Here is a 23,258-nt window from a genome sequence, read left to right as displayed (position 1 = left end):
GAGTTAAATCCAATTTATTAAGGCAAATGTGGGCTGCACTACAGCTCTGCTCTTGCTGAAGTGAGTCCAGCTTTGCCCAATTTAACTTATCCCTGCTTTTCCTAGCAGCTGGTCCTAAGTCCCATGGAGGCTGGGAAGAGTGAAAGATCCTGAAAGATGTATCATCATCGTCAAGACTGATGATACAAAACCGAAATAATGAACTCAAAACTCCAAATCTTAAATTTTATTTATTTATTTTAGGTAAAAGCAAGTATTAGAACATTCAAGCCCCGAGAGAAGCGCTTCACTGAGGAGCACCGCAAATTTTCTAAAAAGGTGAATATCATGTCTAGGCTAAGCTCTTACATCTGTTTTGGAAAGATTTGAATTGCTGTAGCATGGCTGCAAGAACAAAACCTGTTTATGCATAAAATGCTGAACATGTGTAAGTTCTTTGAATTTCGGTATATATGAAAAGGTTTGTTTGTGTTAACATGAAATTGCTTTCTGATCTAGTTTGCATCAATAGTTCGGCTTTTTGCTTCGAAGTGGGAAAAATGATTACTGTGGATGTTGCATTGTTCGCAGCACCTAAAGCTCAATGAGAGCCTCATTCCCTCCTTTGGGAAGGAAGAAACTAAGTCTAAATTAATTATTTAAAAAATCCATAGGATTTTAGACAAATTGCCATTATCCCTTTATTTTTTTTCTTTTATTTTAAATAAACATGCCCTATAATGAGGCTAAAATTCCCTATTTATTTCTATGGACCAGTCCAAAACCTGTAGAAGAGGTTCAGTGTTTTGATTCCATTCTCTCTGGCCCATGTCCTGAGGCATTGGTATATTTTTGAGAATTGAAGGGGAATGTAGGTAGGTTTGTTTTACTGTTTTATTTAGTTTTGGCATCAATACCTGTTTTTTTTGTAAGGGATGAGGAAAATCTGGAAGGTTTGGGTGTGATGGGAAAACAGACAGGAGCTGCAGTGTGTCTCTGAAATAGAGGCTTTATTTGTAATATGTGCCCTGACATGCATTCGTAGCTTAAATTATCCCTGTTTCTGAAGCAGTAGTAGAATACTAGAGTGTTTGATTAAACTCCTCTTCTCCTCCCTTCCTCCCACTCAATATTTATCAGATCTTATCAAGAAATGTTGATCGCGTGAAAAAAATCACCATGGCAATATGGAATACAATACAATTCCTTCGGAGCTGCTTTCTCTGGGAGTCCACGGTAAAGAGTGTGATCGCATTTGTGGTAAGTGCATTTCTTCTTTTATTGCATGAGGCGAAGTGATATAAGATCTTGTATGTTACTGTGCCTTTAATCGTTTGTTCTTATTGATGGTTTTTAGCTGCAGGGCTGTGGGTTTCAAGGCAGTTTTGGGCCATGGTGGGCCTGATGGGCATGGAAATTAGATCTTCAGGAATAGCCTTTTCTTCCCTTGGTGCAGAGGTGTTTACCAGCCTGCACTGAGGATGCCCATGGTGGGTGATGCCACCCTGCAAAGGCTGTGACCATGTGATGATTCTGGATTTATTTTATTTTTAACCATGGCAGCTAGGTGGTACGAAAGGAGAGAGGTGGTGGCCAAAAGAGTGATGCAGGGTGATGCCTTTGATTTGGGTGATTCAGTGAGATGATGGGTTTGTTCCTTCCATCCTCCATTGCAATGAGGCAGCACTTCCCTGCAAGTTATCTGTGCGGGCTATGCCCATGTCCCTATGGCGTGTAAGAAGCTCTGACATAAACTGTTGCAAATATCTTCTCTTGATGGTAATAATATGTTGCTTTAAAGATTAAAAAAAAAAGAGAAAAGGCTGAGTTCTGCTGCTCTCTGTGAACAAAAAGCCAAGTTCTCCACCTGCCTATCCCACTTTTCAGGTCTCTCCTTTTTCCTCTTGGTAGTAAACAACCTGTTTGCAGTTTTCTCATAATCCACTCAAACACAAAAAGGTTTTGCCTGCTTTTTATTGTGTGGTGTGACGTTTTCTTCATGCTTGAAATGTTTGGCATGCCATTAAAGGTTGCAAAATCATTTTGTGGTGGTCCAGCATGCAGGAAGAAAGATTTTGAGTTGAGTGTTTATTAAGCAAAATAACAGCCACATCTCCAAGATTTTTCTCCACCTTCTGTTGTCTGTGAATTGTAAGTCTCTTAAAGGTTCTTTTGAGGAAACACTTCACAGTGTATTTGCTGTAGATGAGTAAAGTGGACCGTCCTTGACTAAAAGAAGCTCCAGAGCAAAGACAGAGCAGCTGTTTCACCCTGCAGGTTAGAGGGATGACTGGCATGTAAGAGTAGGTAGGACAAGAGGGTCTTTTATCTGTATTTTTTTTATCCTGTTGCTTGAAGCTTATTTAGATGATATCTAGAGTTGGTGGTGGAAAGCAGAGCAGAGGCTCCTTGCTAAAGCAAGTACAGCTGTGCAAGGCAGCTCTGTGGTTGTGTGCAAGGGAATCTGGTGATCATGGATGCTGGGGCTGGAAAGAGAGGGACATAAGTAAAATCCCAGTGCTGACATCCTACCATCACCATTCCACAAGAATCTAGGCACATACTTAAGAGATTTTGCACTGAGGTACTTGTGAAATTATAGCTGTGAAGTTCAGTTTTTCTAGACTTGGGGAAAGTTTGGAAATGGTGGAGAGCCAGAAAAGTAAGAATGTGGGAAAGTGGGTCTACAGAAAAAGGAATTGATTCTTAGTGGAAAGGAGGATGAGCAGGTTACAAGTTCCAGATTATTAATATCTTTACTGGATATCATAATACTGGTTTTCTGAATGAAAGTGCGTAATTGCAAAGGAATAAAAATACATGACTCTAACAACAATTACTGCAGGTTTGTTCTACAAATCAAAATTTAAGTCTGTCTGACTTTTTTCCACATGGAAATAATTCAGCACTGGCACTTGAAATGCTAATTATGTATCTTTCTCTCACTATTTTGGTGTGTATGTTCTTAATATTGAAAACAAGCACACAGCGTGGTAGGTGCAACATCCTTCCCTGCCCTAATCTGTGTGTAAAATCCATCCTTAGTAGGTTAAATAAAAGGTATACGCGATACCACATTTTTTAAATCGTTATTCCCCAGCAAGCAGTATTTATATACCTCCAGTAGCTAGTTTTGTATCAATTTAACCTGTACCAAAATTGTCCTTATTGACAGCCTGCCTGTAGCTGACACTGAACACCAGAGGTGAGGAAGATGCACAAATTTCTCACCTGTTTTTCGGCTGTGTTTGTGAAACCATGACTGGTAGCTTAAGGACCAGCCAGGCCCTCAAACCATAAAATACCTTTTTTTTTTTCCTTACAGACTTTGTCCCTTGGGCCACTGACAGTAACCATTGTGACCATATTCCACATAACTTCCATGTGATACACAGAGATTGGGTGGTCCCAAGGACCCCCTTCCCCTGTTGTATTGCCCTTGGTTTCCTTCTACAGGTAGCCCATGCCCCATCCTCCAAGGAGAAATAAAGGGAGGGAGGGGGAAGACAAGCAGATAGTATAATCAGATTTCTTAAGCAGTCAGACAAAAGCCACTGCCAGAGAGAAGAAAATATTTGTGATGTCATCAGAGTTTGGCAATAGGTGAAGACATGATACGTTACACCTTCCTGTTTTAGTCTTCATTATGGAGCACCTCCTTCCCCATTAGTGCTGGCAGCTCCAGGGTGTGACAAGGACATTATCTCTGGGTGCAGAATAGAAAAAAGGATAAAGAGGGAGGAAAGAGAAGACAGTACAGGCAGGACCCTACAAGTGAATAAGAAAAATGCTATCACCATGTTTTCTCATTTATAAGATACATCATCCCAAGCTAAATTTCTTTATTAGTTTGTAATGATGAGAGGAGACAAGCCAAAAATATGTGAGTAAATTAAAATTTTTTTTGCTATAAAAATGAAATCATATTTTTCATCAGCATTCTGCAATTTTAATCTGATAACTTTTAACCTGACTTATTTGTATAGACACAGAGGACACTGATTGACCCTGCTCAGGCACAAGTAAAATCAGGAATTTTTCTGGTTTAGAGGCTTTGGAATGAAGGTTGAAAGGGCCATGAGGTAAAAAGCAAAATTTCACTTTTGGTGACGTTTACCCTGCGCACAAAGGATTTGGTGCAAATGGTGTTACACAAATTCTAGAGAAAACAACATTCTGGGTCGGAGGAAAGAGTCACACGTAGGTTTTCTGGATTGTTTATAATGAACATTTCATCATTAGTCCAGTGTGAAAAATGGGCACACATGTTTGTGTGTGCCTGGGAATATCAGGAATATTCCCACATGTGGAAAAAGTAGCCTGTAGAGTTAATAGTGTTCATATACTGAGAGAGACCTTAAACTTTGCCCATGTGTTCTCCATCAATTCAGGATTTGGGGAGAACTGTAGATTTTTGAGACTAGAAAGCTCTTCAGCCATTCTACTCCATTTATTTAATTTTAATATATTTATCTCTTTATTCAACTTGATATGTTGTGTCCTGACTGAAACGTGCCTTTCAAAAAGGGCTTTGTTCTGAAGTCACCCAGACACATACTCCAGTATATCTCTGTATGGTTCTTCTCGTGTGCCTGACACTCTTCATATCCCACCCTGGACAATTTGCTGCCAGTTTCCAGGGTGAGTGTTGTAGTTTTAGCCTGGTCCTCATCACTCCTTCCTCTTGTCACACCTTTCTCCATTGAGACGTGACTTCCACGCTGAGTTACTGGTGTCCAAAAAACTGAAGCTTATGCTATATGCTTATAAACCATGTTGTATATCTGTATGATTATAAACTGTTTGGTTTTTTCCCTGCTCGGGCATATGAAAACTTGTTTTCTTACCTTTTTGTAGCACTTTTAAAAAGAATTCCTGGTCCTTCCTTCTGTGTGAAAAGACCCCCTTCCTGCCCTGCTCCCCCTTCTTCCCTGGTCATAGAAGTTAAGTCCATAACAACTGAATCATTCTTACTGTACAATATGTATTTTAAAAATATTTTAAAAGATAATTTTAGTCACAGAATGATTTTCATGAGGAATTATGCATCATTGCACATTGTACTTGTGATTTTATACAACATAATTACACCTTCTATTGACAGTTTTCTCTGCATTAATGGTAATTATGTCATTTAATGAAATTACAGTAATTGCATTAAAAAAACTATAATCTGGTGCAAATTAAAAGGATATATTGACTGGAATTTTTACTATCATATGTATTTTTTTTTAAAGTTTGCATGATAGTTGCAGGAGACATTGACAGGATCAGGCAAATGGTGGGAAACCAGCCACCATAGCACCTCTGGTGTGACTGGCATTGCTCGCTGCTCATTTCCTTCAGGGTCCCTGCACACTCACCCATGCCAGCATACTTCATTTTTACTGGCAGCATGTCTCACTACATCAGGTTTAGGCTTTTTGCTAATCAAGGCTGCTGCCAGGTTGGGTACAGGTGGGAGCTATTTTTCAGGCTCAGCCCTAGCTGGCAGCCTGGGTTGGCCAGACAAGGAATTGAGCATGCATAGGCAGTATTTATTTATTTTGCAGTGACATCGCAGTGTGTCTGATTAATTATTTTATGATGGGTTAGTACCAGGAGGAAAGGAAGGAATGTGTGGTGATGCAACGCAATGTGTTCAAAATGTGGAGTTTCTGGTCAGGCTGCCTGTAGCTATTTAATGATGGGCAACTGGGAAAATGACAGGTGTGGAATAATTTTGGAGCAGTTTGGGCTTCCCAAAAAGACAGCTGATACAAGAGCAGGGAAGCCCTGCAGGTTGTGGATGCCCAGTAGAGCTGCTGGGGGTTGTGGACACAGCAGGAAACCCAAACTTCAGCTTTGATCTCCTTGCTGCAGAGGTGAGATTTTGGCACCCTTCTCCATTTTGTAAATCCAGAGAGACCTGGAGGATGCCCCATTTTTTGGTGGGGGCCTCTTGAGCTGTGGGAACTGGAAGCCCAAGGAGTCACATTGCAGCTGGGTGAGGCTGCCTATATGGGCATTACTGCCCCAGTTTGCTCCAGTGCTTATCTGGGAGAGCAGCAGAGAGATAGTTTAGACTCTGCAGCCCATGAACTTCTGGCCATCTCTGCTGAATGTGCCATTTCGCACGCTGCCACTTAAGCTTGAGATATGGGAGCTGGATCTGAGCCAAGTTAAACTAATATCACAGAGGAGACGCCAACCATCTTATTAGACATGAACAGTTTTTAATCTTTGTTGAGCTGGGCTATATTTATACTGATGACCTACAGGCGAAGGGCCGTTAGCTTGTTGACAGCGTCCTCTAAAATTGCTAATTGTGCATCAGTGAGAGGGAAATAATCTTTTCCCTCAGGAAAGATGTTTGTTAACCCAAAATCTAAGCCTTCTGGAGTTTACTTGGGGTAAATCTTTCATTCTGCATGTGGACAAGTGTCTCCTGCATGGAATGATTAGACTTTCCCAAGAAAACACAAAATGTTCCAGTCTGTTTGTACTAAGCACAATTCAAGCCTGGACTTGACAAGAATTTGTGCGTAAAACATCCAGTTTAGCTTGTGCATTGTTTTGCAACACAAAATGATTTATTTTTTTTTCCCTAGTCGGGAAGGGAGATATAGTTCAATAAGTGGAAATTCTTGGGACAGAATTTTCGCAGGGAACATGAGGACTCTATGGAGAAGGGAGACCGGTAACAGCTCTGAAAGCCAAACAACTGAGGATAGAGATTGAGTCACCAAATATCTCTTGGACCTCTGGCCAACCGAGCAGAGGATAGAGAACAATTTTCACTAAGACTTTGCTCGTGATTTACAAGTAGATGATAATAAACCACTTCTCTATAGGGTGGGGAAGGAAGACGTACTCACATGAGCTTTCCTAAAATCTTTCTTATTTTCCCCCTGAATTGTCTGCTAATTTTGAACAAGCCGTTCCCTGACACAAAGCACAAACCACCCTGCCATGACTGCATGTGTAACTGATGAGTAGCGTATAGTCTTTTTTCCTACCCCCCTCCCCTTTTTTTTCATCCTCACAGCTGAAGATGAAATATAAATCATTGTTCCCAAACTCTTTGGGAACAGCATTAAAGTAATAGTAGATTAAAATGTCTCCACATTAAAAAAGCTAAATAAAATGAATAGATGTAATCCTAAAGCGAGAAGAATGAGTATTCTTCAAACACTGAATAGGGAACTTGGAAAAAGAGAAAGCTTAAAAAAAAAAGTATTAATGCAAAAGAGATGGTCTTTACTTCCACTTTACTGCAGCGCTTTTGCTAAGGGCTTTTCTCACTCATTTGCAGCTTGTGTTCGCTACAGTTTTAAAGAAGCAATCAGCAAAGGGACGAACAGTTCCTATTTGGATAGAGGAGCTGTAAAATAACAGACTGATGTAATACAATTGTTCATATTTAAGGCTGGAGCTGGTGCTAGAGGAGCAGTGAAAGGCAGGGTTTCAGGAATTTGACCTAATAAGTAAGTAATTCTTGAGAGCCCCTAACTTTTCTTCTCCTCTGTAAATCCCTGGCAAAGGCACATCTTTAGAATTATTGTCTGGAACTCCACTGAAGAGGCTGGATCAGAGGTATGTTTTTATTTCGAGCTATTATATCCCAGTAAAAGTGTTTTCCTAATGATGGAGGAAACATTCATGTCCTGCTCCCTCCACACTGCTTGTGGCAGCGCCTGTGAAAAATCCCCCTTTGTGCCTGCAAAGCCGTGAGGAGCACGGTACCTGACACATGCAAGTGATGGCTCAGATGAGAAACAGGCTTCTCTAGACAATTAAATGAGATGGTTTTACCCTTCTCCCAGCAATTTTTGCATTTCCAGTATTACTCTTCTGTGGTTGAGGGGAATACGATTTAATTTCGAGATCCCAGGTTTTGCTTTGCTGCAGCAGTTAAAATTCCTGGAATAGCAACAATGATACTGATGATGCTGAGAGACCCACAGTAAAGTAAACACATGTTATTTCCAGCTCTTTCAAAAATGCAAGAACAAACAAGGACAAAGTTAATAAGGAAATAACCACTCTAAGCCTTACAAACATGATAAGCAAAATTTAAAAAGCGAAATTTGAAGCTTTGGAGTCAGGGTGAGCTGGAGCTGAGCAGAGACCAATACAAATATCCTTTTTAACTTTAAAAGGGATAGATGGTCTTATGTTTCCAGCTCAGGGGTTTTGGGAATTTGCCTTTTTACCAGTTAATTTTTCCAAAATAAAAATAAAACTGTATTTTGCATCTGAGGAGTAATACTCATTTTCTATTGACCTCTTTCACAAGTCGGTTACTCTATATAGTCTCTTGCTTTTGGGATTGGGGAGATTCCTCTTAAATCAATTCTGTGCAGTGCTCATCTATTTGAGCAGTTGTGCTTTCTGTGTGATGTGCTCAAAACTTACGTGCATCGCATAGGAACAAATCCCTCGTGTGGTAATGAGACAGGCTCAAATCCCTGCCTCTCACTCTGTAATTGTGTTGCGTCATTTTTACTTGGATAAAGTTTTTTAATACTTTTTAATACCTTGGGTTTTGTGTGTTAAACGTTATAGTCCAAGTATTTAGGTAAAAGCCCAGATCTGTGAGAGGATAAGTGTTTATACCACTGGTCAGCGGGAATGTGCAATAAGGAAGAAATTCAGCTTTGTTAGAGTATATTGATATAGCCCTAGAAGGTGCCTGCATAGAGATACATGGATTCGTCTGTCTCCAGAACTGGATTAGAAATACGTAGTTTTCATCTGTTTGCCTATCAAATGACAGCTCACAAAAGCAAGCCCAAAAATGCAAATGTTTTATCTAATTAAAAAAAAAAAAAAAGCACTAATGAAAAAGGGCTCTTTATAGCTAAACCCTGGACTAAATGCGTCTGCAAACAGTTCTGACTGGCTTTCTGCTGGAGTTGTGACCTGTTGGAGAACTCTGCTTGGCGCTTGCATTCCAGCTAATTTGATATTGCTTTTTTTTTTTTTTTTTGGCGGTTGAAGCTTTGTCATTTGTTTCGAAGTTGTCATTTTTATTGGTCTCCCTGGCTGATCTTTTTGGGCTCTCGTCAGGTGGTGGATGTTCTCCATTGTCTGCCTGGGCTTGGCAAGCTGTAGGTCCTTTTATTGCCATATGACGTGGGCGTGCTTGCAGCAGTAGCCTGTAATTATACCCACCACAGGTGACAGTTACAAGAGGGCTTTGGTAATAATTTTAGCTGCCTGATCTGATGTTTATGAAGAGTGAACCCTCTTTGTGGTCTGGCTGGAGTTTGCTATATTGTTTTGTACTTTAGTTGTTTGATTTATGAAGCCCTCTTTTTTCTTCCCCCCCCTCCCCCCAAATATACAACATCTTGTGCCTTTTGAAGTTCTGAAGTTTTGTAAGAGATTATTGTTGATATTATGCTGGTTTGTACGTTTTTCTTTTTTTGTTTTCTCTTCTTTAATATCTTTATTTTGCTTTGGCAGGGTTAAAGTAGTACTGTTGCTGGTTTTGTTTTGTAGATTTAACATTGCTGAACTCCTGTTTCTAACCACTCGTTAGCAGATCTGCTATGTTCTTCTAGCTGTGAGACTAATCACAAATTAGCATTTCATTAAGAAGGTGGGGTTTTTTGTGTCTTCGACTATTATTTATCTATTTTATAAAATATCAAGTTACTATCCATGAAGGCAGCACTGGATGGAATTGCAAAACTTGCTTATGCCAAAGGTGAATTTAGCTCATGACTCTTTCTGTCACCTTACAAACCTACACCCCAATGTGGGGAATTTACTACAAAGCAATGTGGGAAAGACTGAAGTGCAAACTGCCTGGATGCTGTCTTTATTCTCTTTTGGTGTCTTTGTTATTGCAGTTTCAGATTCTTTGGAGGAACTTCAGATTAAATGTCTTGAGTGTCTTCTGAATTTTAAGAAAACAGTAATTTGTAACTCTTATCAATTGACTGGTATGTTGAAAAACACAAGAAATTTATTTGTAACTGTTTGCTAGCTTATCTGGTCCTAAAGAGATGGTATTCCAAGTCAGGGTCCATATACTTATTTTCCCAGTTTGCCTGTTGCCTTTCCTGAAAGTTCACTTCATTAATACATTAGAAATTGCATAAACAAAGATGAAATTAATATTCAAAGTTTAATGAATGCTGTATCTATGTGGGACTCATTACTTACCCACTACTGTTGGAAATACCAGAATTTGAGAAGCTTATGTGCCAAATTCACGAAATTTGGCATGGATTTGCACTGAAAGCTGTATGGAAAGAAGACTTACAGCTCAGTCCAAACAAACAAAGAAAAGTAGAAACTCATGGTATCTATTATGAAAAAGAAATGAAATTGTCATTAAAGGTAAAAATCCTTTACTTTCTTAGTGTGCATGTTTTTCCCCCAGAACCTCAGCTGTATTGATTTTCTTTCAGTCAGGATCTGCTTGGTTTTGTCTTGTTATTCACATTACCTTGGCCTGGCACCTCTTAGAAACTATTTTAAAGCATTTAGTTTTACAGGAAGATTGTAGATGTTGTCTATGATCTCCCTTGTCATCAGTGGAGCAACCTCATCAGAATTTTGTGTTTTGTTTTGGTTTTTCTTTTTTTTAATTTATAAAAAAGGGAAAACCCTTACTTTTTAACACAGATGTAAGCTAAGAACAGGGCATTCCCTTGAAACATATAGACAGTTTTTATTTTTCTGGAATGAGGGAATAAGCAGATACATGTCTGTAAGTGGTTTAAATTACTTTAACTCCATTAACCTCAGCAGACCGATGTTGTTTAACATCGGTTAAAAATCTCCATCCTCATTTTGGGGCAAATCCTGTGCGAACAGAGGAGAAAAGTCCTGTAGGTGGCGACAGACCCTCAGGAATGAGCCAGCTCTGGCATTTCAGGCTTTTGTCAGATTTTTCTGGCAGGTTTTCTTCCTCTTGCTTGAACTATTTTATTTTTAATGTAATTCACCCGTTCTCCCAGTGCTAATCTAACGCTAGTTGCAGAAATCTTGACAACTGGAAGAAATTTCCTATTTGAAGGTAGTTCAATATTTTGGCTTTATGATGGAGACAGATGCACCTTGAGGGGTTTCTCTTAGACTGTTCTACTTCTTGTGGGACTTTTCTCTTATATTTTGAATAAGAAAGAGTTGGATACTTTACAAGATCTGAAATAAAAGGGGGATTAGTATAGAAGCTACAGAGCAAATTTCTTTTTTTTTTTTTAATTGTTCCCTTTTAGTTTTTCTTCATTAGCAACTGAGATTTGTTTCGACTGACAGGTTCATCTTAAGGAACCAGGAAGTTCTCAGGTTCTTTAACAATAATAATAATAAAAATGCCCTGAATCAGAATATGTCCCAATTCTGTTTTTTTTTTTTTTCCAGCATTTGTGGGATAACAAAGCTGGAACAATGGGAGAACTACAAAAGGCCAGGAATCTGCTTAAATAACAAACAAACAACAAACCATAGTTAAATAACGAACCAAAACCTGTCTATTAATTATTACAAAATTTGACTACTTCCACAGTAAAGGATTACACTGATATCAGTAGCATCAATACAGTTTTGATCACTTCCCCCACCACTTCATGGAAATTAAATCTGTTAATCTTAATTGTGGCATCTACACTGCAGTCAAGCTTAGCTTTATTTTCTTTTCAAGGCAGCGCTATGATTAGGGGACGTGTTAATAAATAAGTAAAACATGTCGTGTTTTCTCCTGGTCTAATATGCTGATTTATTTTAGCCTTAATATTACCCATGTATAATCAGCATGTTTACTGAAAGATGAGTGTCATATGTGAGCAAAAGTCTCCACTAAAACAGCTTTTATTTACTCTGTTAGCTCAGGTTCAGAACTTTCTACTTGCTTTTTGGGAGAATTTGCTGTCTTATGTACTTTCCTTCAGCTTTCATCTTTTAATGGAACAGAGGAGCTGCACAGCTCTGTATCAAAGCCAATTGTCAACTTTCATTACATGGATTCTATTGCTTGTTCAGATTAGAAATAACTGCATTACACTTTGACTTTGAAGGCTTGTTTGTTTTTAAATATACTAGGTATATGTGACCTTTTTGTCATTTGCGATGCACTTGGCTTGACAAATTTGAGATACACATTTAAGCAGCGGCAAAAACTATTTGTAATGTGGGTACTTCACAAAAGGCACTTTTTGTAGGTCTCGAAAAGTAAAACAAAACCCTGCAGCTAATACAAAGCATTAATAGATTATCGTAAGGTATTGTTAATTAGCACTGTTCGTCAAAAATATTGCATGGAGGAAGGAAATCACTGCTTAGTGAGGCTGCAGCACCCAATTTTAGCAGTGGGTGGGAATGCATTTAGCTGGTTTTAAAACCCTGTTGTGCATTGTCCTTATGAAAGAGGTTCAGACGTGGCCTTCTGTCAGAACACGATGACATGAGGAAGTCTAATTCCATTAATAAAATACACTACGCAGTTTTTCCTAAAATGTTTAGAATACTAAATGGGAAACGCATAATTGATACAGTGATATTAGCTGCTTTTTTTTCTTTTTTGTATTTAACATGCCCATCAGGAATTAGATGATGACTTGTTCTAGCAGTTAAGAAAACTTCCCCAGATACTTCCATATCCACATTTGGGAAAATTATGTGCAATGATATATTTCAATTTCCTTAATAAACTAGACCTGTTTTCCTAATTCCCTTTCCATCAAGTCCCTCCACAGGGGTTAAGAAATGAAGTATTTTGAAATTATCATCAGATAACTGTTCCTATGAATAAAGAACTAGTCTATGCTTTTTAAAAAACAGACTTATGTTGCAAAGCTGGGAAATAAACAGAAAGGAAATACGAGGTTAATAAAAATGAAGGCATTTTGCAGGGCTACTCTGGATTGTTTAATTTTTTTATATATATTTTTTTTTTCTGAAAGTAGTAGTTGTGTAACAGCATGCATTGTGATGGCTTTCTTGCTTTTTATTTTAAAAGTTTTATGAATGCTGGCAGAGATCATGGTCCTTCAGTGCCCAGTGAATGCTGTCTTACCCGCTGATACCTGTGGTAGCACATATGGAGTGACTATGAGATCAAATGCTCTGGTTAAAAAGCCTTAGGGAAGCATTATGTGTCTGAGGTCTGATCTATTGTCTGGGAGGTCGGAGAGTGTTAATGCACTCTGCAAAGATTAGACTCCCTCTCTAATTGCTCCAACACTTCCTTAAAGGATTTAAACAGTCAGCAAAGGTGATGCTCCTTGTCAGTTTTTGTCTTCTGACAGCCGTTGAAGTTTATCTGTCTTTCCGCAGAGACCACTAGATCACGTAAACCAGGCAACGTCAAAAGCGTGAACCCTGAATTAGGACCGAGAGCAACAAATGCCATTATTTACAGTTTCATTATTTCAGCTTTTAAATACTTTAAGGGTTGGGGACAGGATTGCTCTTACATGCCGGGTCACTTACATTTAGTGATGGGAACTCTCAAAGTCCTACAAAAAGTTTAACTCTGCTAGTTTGATGAAAAGTCACCCTTCTAATTCTGGAGTGGATCACGTTATTGTCTGCATCCCTTAGAGGTGCTCTCCCACCACATCTCTGTGGTACTAGGTCAGTGCATATACCAGACGATGCTGTTGTGTTAACACCACTTATTTATTATTTCTTTTTGTTTGTAGAACCTAAATCGTGTATTTGAAAAAAAAACCCCAATCAGATAAAGCTTGTGCAAGAAAGTTTTTCTGCTGCTTAACCAGCGTGTCCACACTGACAAGTACCTGACCCCCACCACTGGTTTTACAAAGCAAAATAGGAATTTGTCCAATGGATCAGAGCCACTTAAAAGAATTGGATTATTACTTTGCAGTCTAGCTGTTTGAAAATCAGTACCAAATAGTCTTGCTGCTAATTTAGAGGACTAACCTATTATAGTGGCTTATGTTTGCAAAAGATGCTTCTTTTGCTTGGAAAAGCCCTTTAAAAGCAAGGGATGAAAAAAAGGTGAATGTTGCTGAGAAAGGAGAAGGGCATCTCAACCCCCAGAGAATTTGGAAGAGTTAATATTTCTGCAACAAGGCCACGGTCTCTGTTCACAGTAGGGTAACGTTATCGTAAAAGTAGTGGAATTTGAACCATCTTTTTAAACATGTCCGTTCGTGTTTCACAGACAGATGTGTGTCCTGTTTCACTGCAGCTCACACAACATGACAGGTCCTGCCAAACAGAGAGCCATCCTGTAGCTATTTTTTTCTGGTGGATCCAAAGCTTTTTAATTTGAGATAGTGTCTGTGTTTTTGCTAGTCTTGCAGCATCTAAATATGTTGGTGTCTATAATCCATTTCATACATATAAATGTATAAATATGACCTATATAAATATACATATATAAATGCCTCTTTTCTAGACTCTGAGCAGATGACTAATACAGCTGTTCAAAGGAGAAAAGGATTTTTTTTTTAAAAAAAAAAAAGCCCTCTTGGCTCTGAATCGGAAATTGAGGAGCAGAATTCATCAAGTGTATTCTGATCATTCTCACATGGGTAGTTCCTCCTTCCCTTCCTGCATAGCGTGTTCCTTTGCACTGTTGCTATATTACATGAAATGTTTCATCTGTATATAAAAATTAAAAATTCAAACAAAAATCTGGCCCACATGAAGAACAGGCCCTTTGGGCATATGGTTCATTATGCATATTCGTTTAATTACTAAAACACTTGGGATGTCTCTACTGCCCTTGCTTTCAACTTGCAAAGTTGGATCTGTTCTGCAGCACAGAATATATTGAACAGGCATGTGTCATAAAGGACTTCAGTTTTCTCCTACTTAAAACTCTATGTAATGCTCTTGGCTGGATTGTTAGAATTTACTGAATATTAGTTCAATCCACTGCATCAAAACAGCAGTTCGGGAACTCTTTTCCCTTAACACCTTCTCTAACCCCCAAAAGGCAAGCTTTACAGTGGTTAGTTCAGAGTTGTGTTTAGGATCGAAGTAACATGAGACTAAGGATTTAGATTTCAGGCACATTCCCACAAAGCACCTAAAGTCGCATGTTGAAGCCGTATAACTTTTATTAGCTAAGAAGGGATTGCTGCGATAGTGTGACTTTAATTGATTTTCAGGGCAAACAGGTGGTGATGGTTTAGGCATCCCCTAGTCTCCTGCCACTCCTAATTTGGAACTGCACATATAATAGCTTTATTAAAATAAACAATCTTCTGGCTTTAGTTTTACCTGAACAGCTGCCTGAAATTGCAGGAGTCTTGCAAGGTTTTTTTGTTTAGATCGCTCTCTATTTCGGAAAGCAAGATGCTACAGGGCTGCTAGTGGAAAATCTCTATTACACAGTCACACTGTCAATACTTAGGAGTATTTTGTGTCGCTGCTGTTGTTGCTAGCTTACAATAGTAACATATTTAGGGTATAATTACAATGAGTCTCCCAGTCATCTTCATGTGGTTGTTCTGTAATGAAGCAATTTTGTCACACAGCAGATTATGAACCTGCTGAAATTGTTTAAATGTGTTGTAATCACTGGTCTGGGTGTCCAGGGTGTGTGTCAGGTGTGTGGGGGGCTGGGGTTTAGTGATGATATTTGCTCTCCTCTTGACTTTGGGAAATGGGTCTTGGGTAGATGAACAGACCTTCTGGGCTCCAGCTTGGGGCTGTGGTGGGGAACCCCATGAGTACAGCACAAGGAAAGAGAATAATCTGAAACTCTCTGCCTGAAAGCATCTCATCTTACTGCTTTATATATGTGTGTCATAGGTGATTTTAAATTTCTGGTTTTGTCACCTGTGTTTACTGAGATTTTTTTTTTTTTTAAATTTCTAATTTTTTTAATTTATGTTCTTTTTTGTTCCTTCTGGTATGTTTCAGTCTGGAAACATTTCTGTTTCTGGAGGCTTCTGAAAAGAGGGTACCAGACAGTTTTACAGCATTAGTGTGTACAAGTGTCTATTTCTCATTTATGTGGGTTTACTGAAACCTGTTTGTTTGGGTTTGATTTCCTTTTTTTTTTCCATGTCATATTTGGAGATTCCCAGGGAAGTGAGCTTATGTGCGATCCTCCTGTCACTGAACACTGAATTAAGCCTAATTAAACATTATACTTGCTTTATTAGAGAGCCCTTTTCCTTTACTCATTCAGCTCTAATACAGCTATGATTGTGAAGGAGGAAGACATTAATGTATTTTAAATGGGTCGTTTGTGCCTCCCATTTGCTGCCAACTGGAACCCAATGTTGAGAGCCCAAAGTTAAAGAAAATTTCCACCAAATACTCTTTCCACTCACTGTACAATTACATCACCACCTGACCCTCACTGCTAATGTTTCTCACGATGTTAACAAATATGTCTCCAAAGTAAGTGGACATTTATCAGCTCGGCTAATGATAAATTTTTTCATGACCCTTTTAAGGTGTTCACCTTATCCAGAATAAATAAAATTAACCTACATTTTTGCCTCCTTTTAAATAGCACAGATATTTTTTTCTGACATTTTTGGAAGAATTATTTACAATAAGATCAGGCTTTTAACTTGCATAATGCCTGTCTTCCCTGCAAATAGATTGCTGTGTGAGAGTAATTCCAAAACTATGACCCTGCTGATAAACAAACCAAAACATTAGAGATAAAAATGACCATTTAATTTAGCTACAATATAAAACAACATATTTTTTGTTTTAGACATGCCAGCCCCACTTTGAGGACCATCCCCAACTGCCTTTCCCTGTGATAGCTACCCCTTTAGAAGTAACATCTGGATTTATTCCCTTAACCCCACTCCCACCACATTACCCCAAAAGGTAGAAAACTGTTGTGATTTTTTTTTTCCCCTTTTTTGTGTTTGGTTGTTGTTGTTTTTAATTTTAAGCTTTATTGCTTGAGGGTTTTAACTGTATTTTACTTGGCACAGGAGATGTAAAATACGTTAGATAAAAGCATGAAGGAAAAATTAGAGCACTCAGCATGCCAGTAAACAGCTATTTTTTCAGTGTCTGCAGCCTTAAAGTCTTTAAATTATTGTACTGACACAAATATAGAGCCCAAAACTTGTGTTGTAGTTGGTTTTGTTTTGATTAACCTCTTTTGGGGTTAGGGATGAAGAGAAAGTAGCAGCCTCAAGACTGTAAAGAGGTGCCCATTTAGACTCCTGGTGGGTTGTTAGACTTTGGGGTCTAAATGTATTTGTCTTAAAGGACAAAGATGACACCCCCAGAACATGCCCCCTTTTGTGTTGAAAATTATCATCCACACAATTTGACAAATAATCTTCAAATGCCTGGAATGCAATATATGGATGTTAACTTGTACATAAACTTAACAGGTGATAAATTCAGTGAAATAAACTTGAACCAAGCGGCTCTTCCCTGACCCATCCTTAAAGGAAGTTCTCTAAGGATCTTGTTTTTAATTCCCTCGGCTGGCTAATCTCATTAATGTAACCAAAATAATGAAAATAAAGGAAAATGCTCACTTTTTAATTAGTTTGATTTTATTTTGTTCTTGTTTGTCTCTTTCTGATTCCAGGCATTGTTATGAATAAAAAATAAAGCCATTGAACATGTTAATGACAAAAATAATTCAGGATCAGAGTGTGGACATTTTGTGTTTGCAGTCTGAAGCATAGCATCCCAGCCTTCCCTGATGCAGTTACCAACAGCGGTGTCCCAAGAGGGTGGTGGAGAACAGATTGTAATATTGTCAACTCTTCTGTGACTTTTGCAGAATAACATACTTTTTTTCTTAAAGCGCCATTTCTTAGAGTGCTGGGATTGCACATGAATCACAGCTTTCATTTAAAACACAAATGAGTTTTCTACTTCCTAGCAGCAGCAAAGAAAATGAGATCCCCCTGAAGAGTCTAAACCAGACAGTGATAAAAAAGGCCCTAACACAAATTGATTTAAACAGTATGAGATTTTTTTGTATGTTCTTTTGGGATTGTTTTATTGGTTGTTTTATGTCTTGTTTTGTTGGAAATGGGGGACAATGTTTTTTTTCTTTTTTCTTTTCTTTTTGAATGTTGAAACTGGTGTTAAAATTGTGACCCTGAGAGTATAATTCCCATCCTCCTGCCTCCTTTCTTTGAAGACTTTTTTCTGTTACTTCCTTTCCTTGTTGTATCCTCCTTGTTCCATCCGTAACATAAATTGTTAAGCACAAGTTGGGTGTCTTGGGTTTTCCTCCCCGCTTAACCTCCTCCTGGGCCACTATCTCAGTGAACTGCGGCTGGGACAAGCCAGGGGTGGGACCTTTGGGGATGGCAGCAGGACGTGGCTTCACAGTTGTATCATTTAGCCCACACAGACAACTGAGGTGGGAAAGCATGGCTGTGTTGCTCCTGTCACCCAAAGCATCTTCTGAAAAAAAAAAAAAAAGAGAAAGAAAAAAATCAGCTATATTTACATGATAGCAAATTGTACAAAGATATCCTTTATTCCTACTTCTCAGATCTCTGCAGTCATGCATGTAATACAGACGGAGTTATTTTAGGGCACAATGTGATGTTTTGGGTTGTTTTTGGGGTGCTTAGGTGAATTTTTAATTTGTGTGTCTTTGGTTTTAAATTCCAGTTGTGTTTGCCCTTGCAACAGAGAGCTTGGGCTAAGCTTTTTGCCTGTGATACACCGTTAAAAAATCAGTAACTTGTACACTGTTGTGTGGAGCAATGCAGAGATAATTTGTAATGTGGAATAAATATTTGAAGACCTCTATTCCTCCAGATAATTTTTGATGTTAGTCATTGCTGTTCAATACAGCGCATGTTTCATACCAATGCTGAGATGCTCTGTGTTCTTTTGCTGCAGACACAAAAAGCAAATCGAATCTAAAGAAAATAGGTTTCTTCTGACAGTGCCGGTTTATTTAAGTATAATTTATCTTCCTGCCACGTTCTTCATTATTGCATCACAATGAGAGAGCAACTCTGCTCGTGCCTGACCTCTCCTTGAGCTCCAGCTTGGTGGCTATGAGGTGGCAGAGGAGCACTCTCACCCGGCCATGGCACGCTGAGAGCATCATACAGATGCGGGAAGGAGAGTTTTATTAATATTAAGAGTGATTTTGGAATGCATCTTTGGAAGAGGATCTGTTCTTAAAATAGAAAAAAAAATAATCTTTAGGACAAGGACTTCAGTGGGAAATAAATTCTATACATGCTATGTGACTACCTCAACCTTAATTTGCCGTGCCCTGAGGTTGGGCTATAGTAGACATTTCCATAATTTTTATAGACTTCTTTTTTTTTCAGTATTCTCACTAGTCCAATGCACAAGCCGTGTTGCTGCGCTCACATCACGCAGAGCCCACACCGTGTACCCTGATTTCAGTGTGGGCGCAGTGCTGACATGTTCCTGCATCCATGTTACCCGTATCTCGAAGGATACCTCTGTATATACAGATATATATACATGTGTGTGAATTTCCTGCTCTATATGAGTGTGTTCATTCTCTCCCCTACTCTTTTACTCTCCTTTTCTAAGGGCAGGCATAAGTATCTGTCAGAAATAATTTGTTGTTGACAGGCTTATTGCCTCCAAGGGATTCGAATGCCCTTTTGGGGAGCCAGTATCTTATGTTATTGGCTAATATCCTCTATTTTGTTTGGGGCAGAGGGGCTGAAAGCTTAAAAGAAACAAGCATGCTAGAGAGTATGTCCCAGAATATTTAGGTGCAGAAATTTTTCCCCTTTTATAGAGTCCATTTGTGTGTACATGGCAACCTGTGGCTACACAACCCAGAGATAAGCTAAAAATACATAGTTCCTTTCTCCTCCAAATAAAGGGGAGTGTGTCTTTGTGTATCGAATCAAAATCAGTGTTTTGGTTTAGTTCAAGACATAGCTTGGACATTGACAGCAGCATCAGCTCAAGGTTTTTTCCTGACTTCATGAATTGCATAGACCATGTTTATAAATTGCAAGGAAACTTTTGACAAACTGTTAGTAGTTTAGAATTCAGTTAAATTGTGTGTGTTTTTGAAAGTTGGAGTTTCAAATAATATTTTTCACAGCTTTGCTGATGAGGCATTTCGTTAGCATTGGAGTCTACACTGGCTGAGAAAATAACCTTTTACCATAGGTTCCTTGCATGCATTTAATCTCCTTTCGCTTTTATTTTTTCCATCTGATGGAATATATCCCTCTCCTTCTCCCATCACTGTTGTTTTCCAAGAATTATTCTGTCACACAACACAGCATCTTTTACTTTTCCACAAAGTCTTACCAGGTTGAAAAGAGCCTGGACTTTAGAGTTAAATTATAATTACTGTGTAGAAAAATTACGCAGAAAATTCTCTCTAATGCCAGATTTCTAAACCTCTTGAAACTCTTCTATCCCATGACTGTGGGTTTGCTGGTGACAAATGTTTTATGGGCATACTTTAGTAGACACTCGTCCAAAATCTGTTCTTAATAGTCAGATCCTAAATTGGAACCAGAGGGGCAGAAAAAACGGATTTGAAACGTGTTTCTAAGGGTTTGTTTTTACTTTCGGTTGAGACTGCCTTCTCTCATCTTTTGTACTGCTGTCAAAAGGGCCACTCGCATGGTTGTTCAAACTCCATGCTTCTTGACAGGAACAGTTGGACCCCTCTTCAATGATTTTTAGATGAAATGGCTTCCAAACCTCTAGAGCTTTAACTTGTAGCTATTAGGCCCTTTGAAATAGCAACACATTAATCAGCTGAAATCAAGTGGTCCTTTCTCCAAGGCTGTGATATTGCTGTTCTCTTCTAGGTAGACCTCTAGTCTAAATATTAGCTTCAAGAGCTCCTTTTGGTTTTTTTTTCTTTCCCCCTCTAGATATGTCTATCTCATTTCTGTTTCTATTTTGATCATTATTCTATAATGCTGTGAGTTAAATTGCACAGTTCTATAATAGACTTTTATATGCTCAAATTGCATTAAAAGGAGTAACATAGAAAAGCAGCTTCCACTTGTTTGACTTTTTTTAGACTTTGGTTGGTTGGTTGGTTTTGGTTTTATTTTTTTTTTTTTGGAAATTGGCTACTGTGTTTTGACTTCTCTCATTCTCAGTATAAAGCCCAGCAGAAAAGGTGTCAATGGCATCATGGATTACGTCTGACAGAACTTGGTCTAATGATGATGTGAAATATTGTGGGGGAAAAAAAAAAAAAGATTTGTTAAAACCAGATCATTTGAAACTGAGACTTGAATTCTGGCCCTGAATTCCGTGATATCGAGCAAGTGATCTGAACCTGTTAACGACTTCCCTTGCCAGCCTGTGGATTAGGCAGATTAGGGATTATAAGAAATCAAGATGATGTTGTTGCCTGTATTGGCCATTGTGTACATGAGCAGCTGAACTATTGTTGAGTTTTGGGCAAAGATATTGCTAAGAAAATAGCTTAGGGAGGATAATGGAGGAGCTTCTCCCAGGCATAAGGTATCAGTAGGGAGAAAATAAAAGCATGCATGGTTGAGAACCTTGTAATTTGAGAAGCGGGTGTCCATATCACAGGGCTGATGATGCTGTAGTCAGTGTCAGGGGGCTGCATGAGATTTGATAAAATAGCACATGGGCCTGATTGGGAGCTGCTTTGAAAGCTGGTGCTGCAGAACTACTCAAAAGGCTGTTAGAATGCAAACGTATTTCTATTCATTTTATAAACACCCTCTGAACTTTTATTATGTACTGTATGTTCATAGCAATCATTTCCCATACCTCTGAGGCGAAATAATTTCTGAATTTGTCTTGTGCTTGTTCTGTGTCACAGTAATGAAAGTTGCCTCTACTGCGGTGGTACCAGTAAAGCGACTCTTCCTGAGATGTGGGAGCTCTATCAGAGCATCACTGCCTGAGTTATAACTCAGCAACTTCAGTCAGCATTAGAAAGGATGTGACAGTATGCCTCAGCTATCAATTTGAGACTAAACTGAGATTTTGTAATTAGGTTTTAAGTTTTATTTAGGGTCTGAAACTTAATAATACACAAAATGTACTGTTGGATCTAAAATCACCAAGGTCCTGATTTTGTATCTTGCCTAAATGACCCGTGATTGCAAGGTTGTATTATACTTGTAACTGAGCAGAGTGATGTTTGTATAGGATGGTGACAAATGCACTAAAATTGGTTCAAGTCCTGCAATTGAATGAATGAAGAGAAGTTCTTCAAGAGCTTCATTGACTCCTGTAGGACTTTGCCTAGCTGACTGCTGGTGGAGTTTTTTGCTGCATTAAGACTGAGTTTGCTAATACCCCAGGGACATGATGTAAATACAACCTCCTCCAACAGGCTGAAGCAAATGGTTTGAATTAATACCTGGCAATATGAATTTCCATGAAGGAGTTTACATAAGAATCAGATATATATTTATATGTGTGTGTCTATTTTTATCTGTCAATACCTGAGGTGGATATCTGGATATAAATGTACAATAACAAGTCCTTGTTCTTTAGGGTGACATTTGAGGTAGGGCAGGAGTTAATATCACCTTCACTTTGTCTTACAATACAAGTAGTGATTAATCCAAGGGAGTTGGAACAGTTTCAGAGGAACTTCTTCACGTTAGAACTTTTCATTTATGGAAGACTTGTTAGCTTGGAATATCACGTTTTTTGAAGTCTTTATTAACTAAAGCCATGTGAGACTCCTGTAAGACAGGTCAAGTACCATGCCTTCTTGGCCAGGGTTCTTGTGTTTCTATTGCCTTGCTTACACACAAAATGTGGCTGTTGGAATCATTGTCACTTCTAATTTTTTAGTATGTTGAAAAGCAGGATCAGAAAGAAAAAAAAAATAAATCAAAACCAAATCCTCTTCTATGTTCCTGTGCTGCAAATCAATAGTATGGGGATATATTGTCTGGATGTCAGCCCATTTTATAAATGAATATATCTCAAAGGTTGTTTTACTGGCCTACAAATGCCAAGAACTGGATGACAGTCTAATTCCTTGCATAGCAACAGCTAACATAAAATCAGGTTCACTAGAAAATGCAACTGCTGTTTGGGCAGGCTTACATGTACAGTCATTGTTTCTTGTTTTATGTTTTGTAGATATTAAATGGCCATTTGTCTGATGTCAGACAAGTCTTTTTGTATAAAAGTTACAACAGCTGCTGTTTTGTAGGCATGTGAATTCTCACTCAGCTGAATGCATTGGGAAGCGCTTCTTTGGTACCGCATGGTTAGACTTTCAGGTTCATAACACAAAATACATTGCCATAAATATCCCATTCTACAAGTACCAGCGTTGCCTTTATATGTAGCGTTTGACAGGCCCAGGATGAATGGAGGTAGACATTTAGCTTTCTGATCACCCATAGTTTTCCTTTTGTTGCGGTTTGAGA

General features: G+C 38.6%; 1 protein-coding gene across 4 annotated transcripts in view; it reads left to right on the top strand.

Annotated features, from left to right (window-relative positions):
- The window catches only part of MCTP2 (multiple C2 and transmembrane domain containing 2), a 104,709-nt gene that overhangs the window by 57,177 nt on the left and 24,274 nt on the right, over positions 1-23,258 (top strand). For all 4 annotated transcript variants that reach the window (XM_065847658.2, XM_071814001.1, XM_071814000.1 and 1 more), the window contains 2 exons: positions 244-318; positions 1,120-1,239. In XM_065847658.2, coding sequence (XP_065703730.1) covers positions 244-318; positions 1,120-1,239 — 195 coding nt within the window. The remainder of the gene's footprint in view (positions 1-243; positions 319-1,119; positions 1,240-23,258) is intronic.

The sequence above is a fragment of the Patagioenas fasciata genome, chromosome 12, assembly GCF_037038585.1.
Source record: "Patagioenas fasciata isolate bPatFas1 chromosome 12, bPatFas1.hap1, whole genome shotgun sequence".
Classification (NCBI taxonomy): Eukaryota; Metazoa; Chordata; class Aves; order Columbiformes; family Columbidae; genus Patagioenas; species Patagioenas fasciata.
This window is presented reverse-complemented; position numbering and strand designations above follow the sequence as displayed.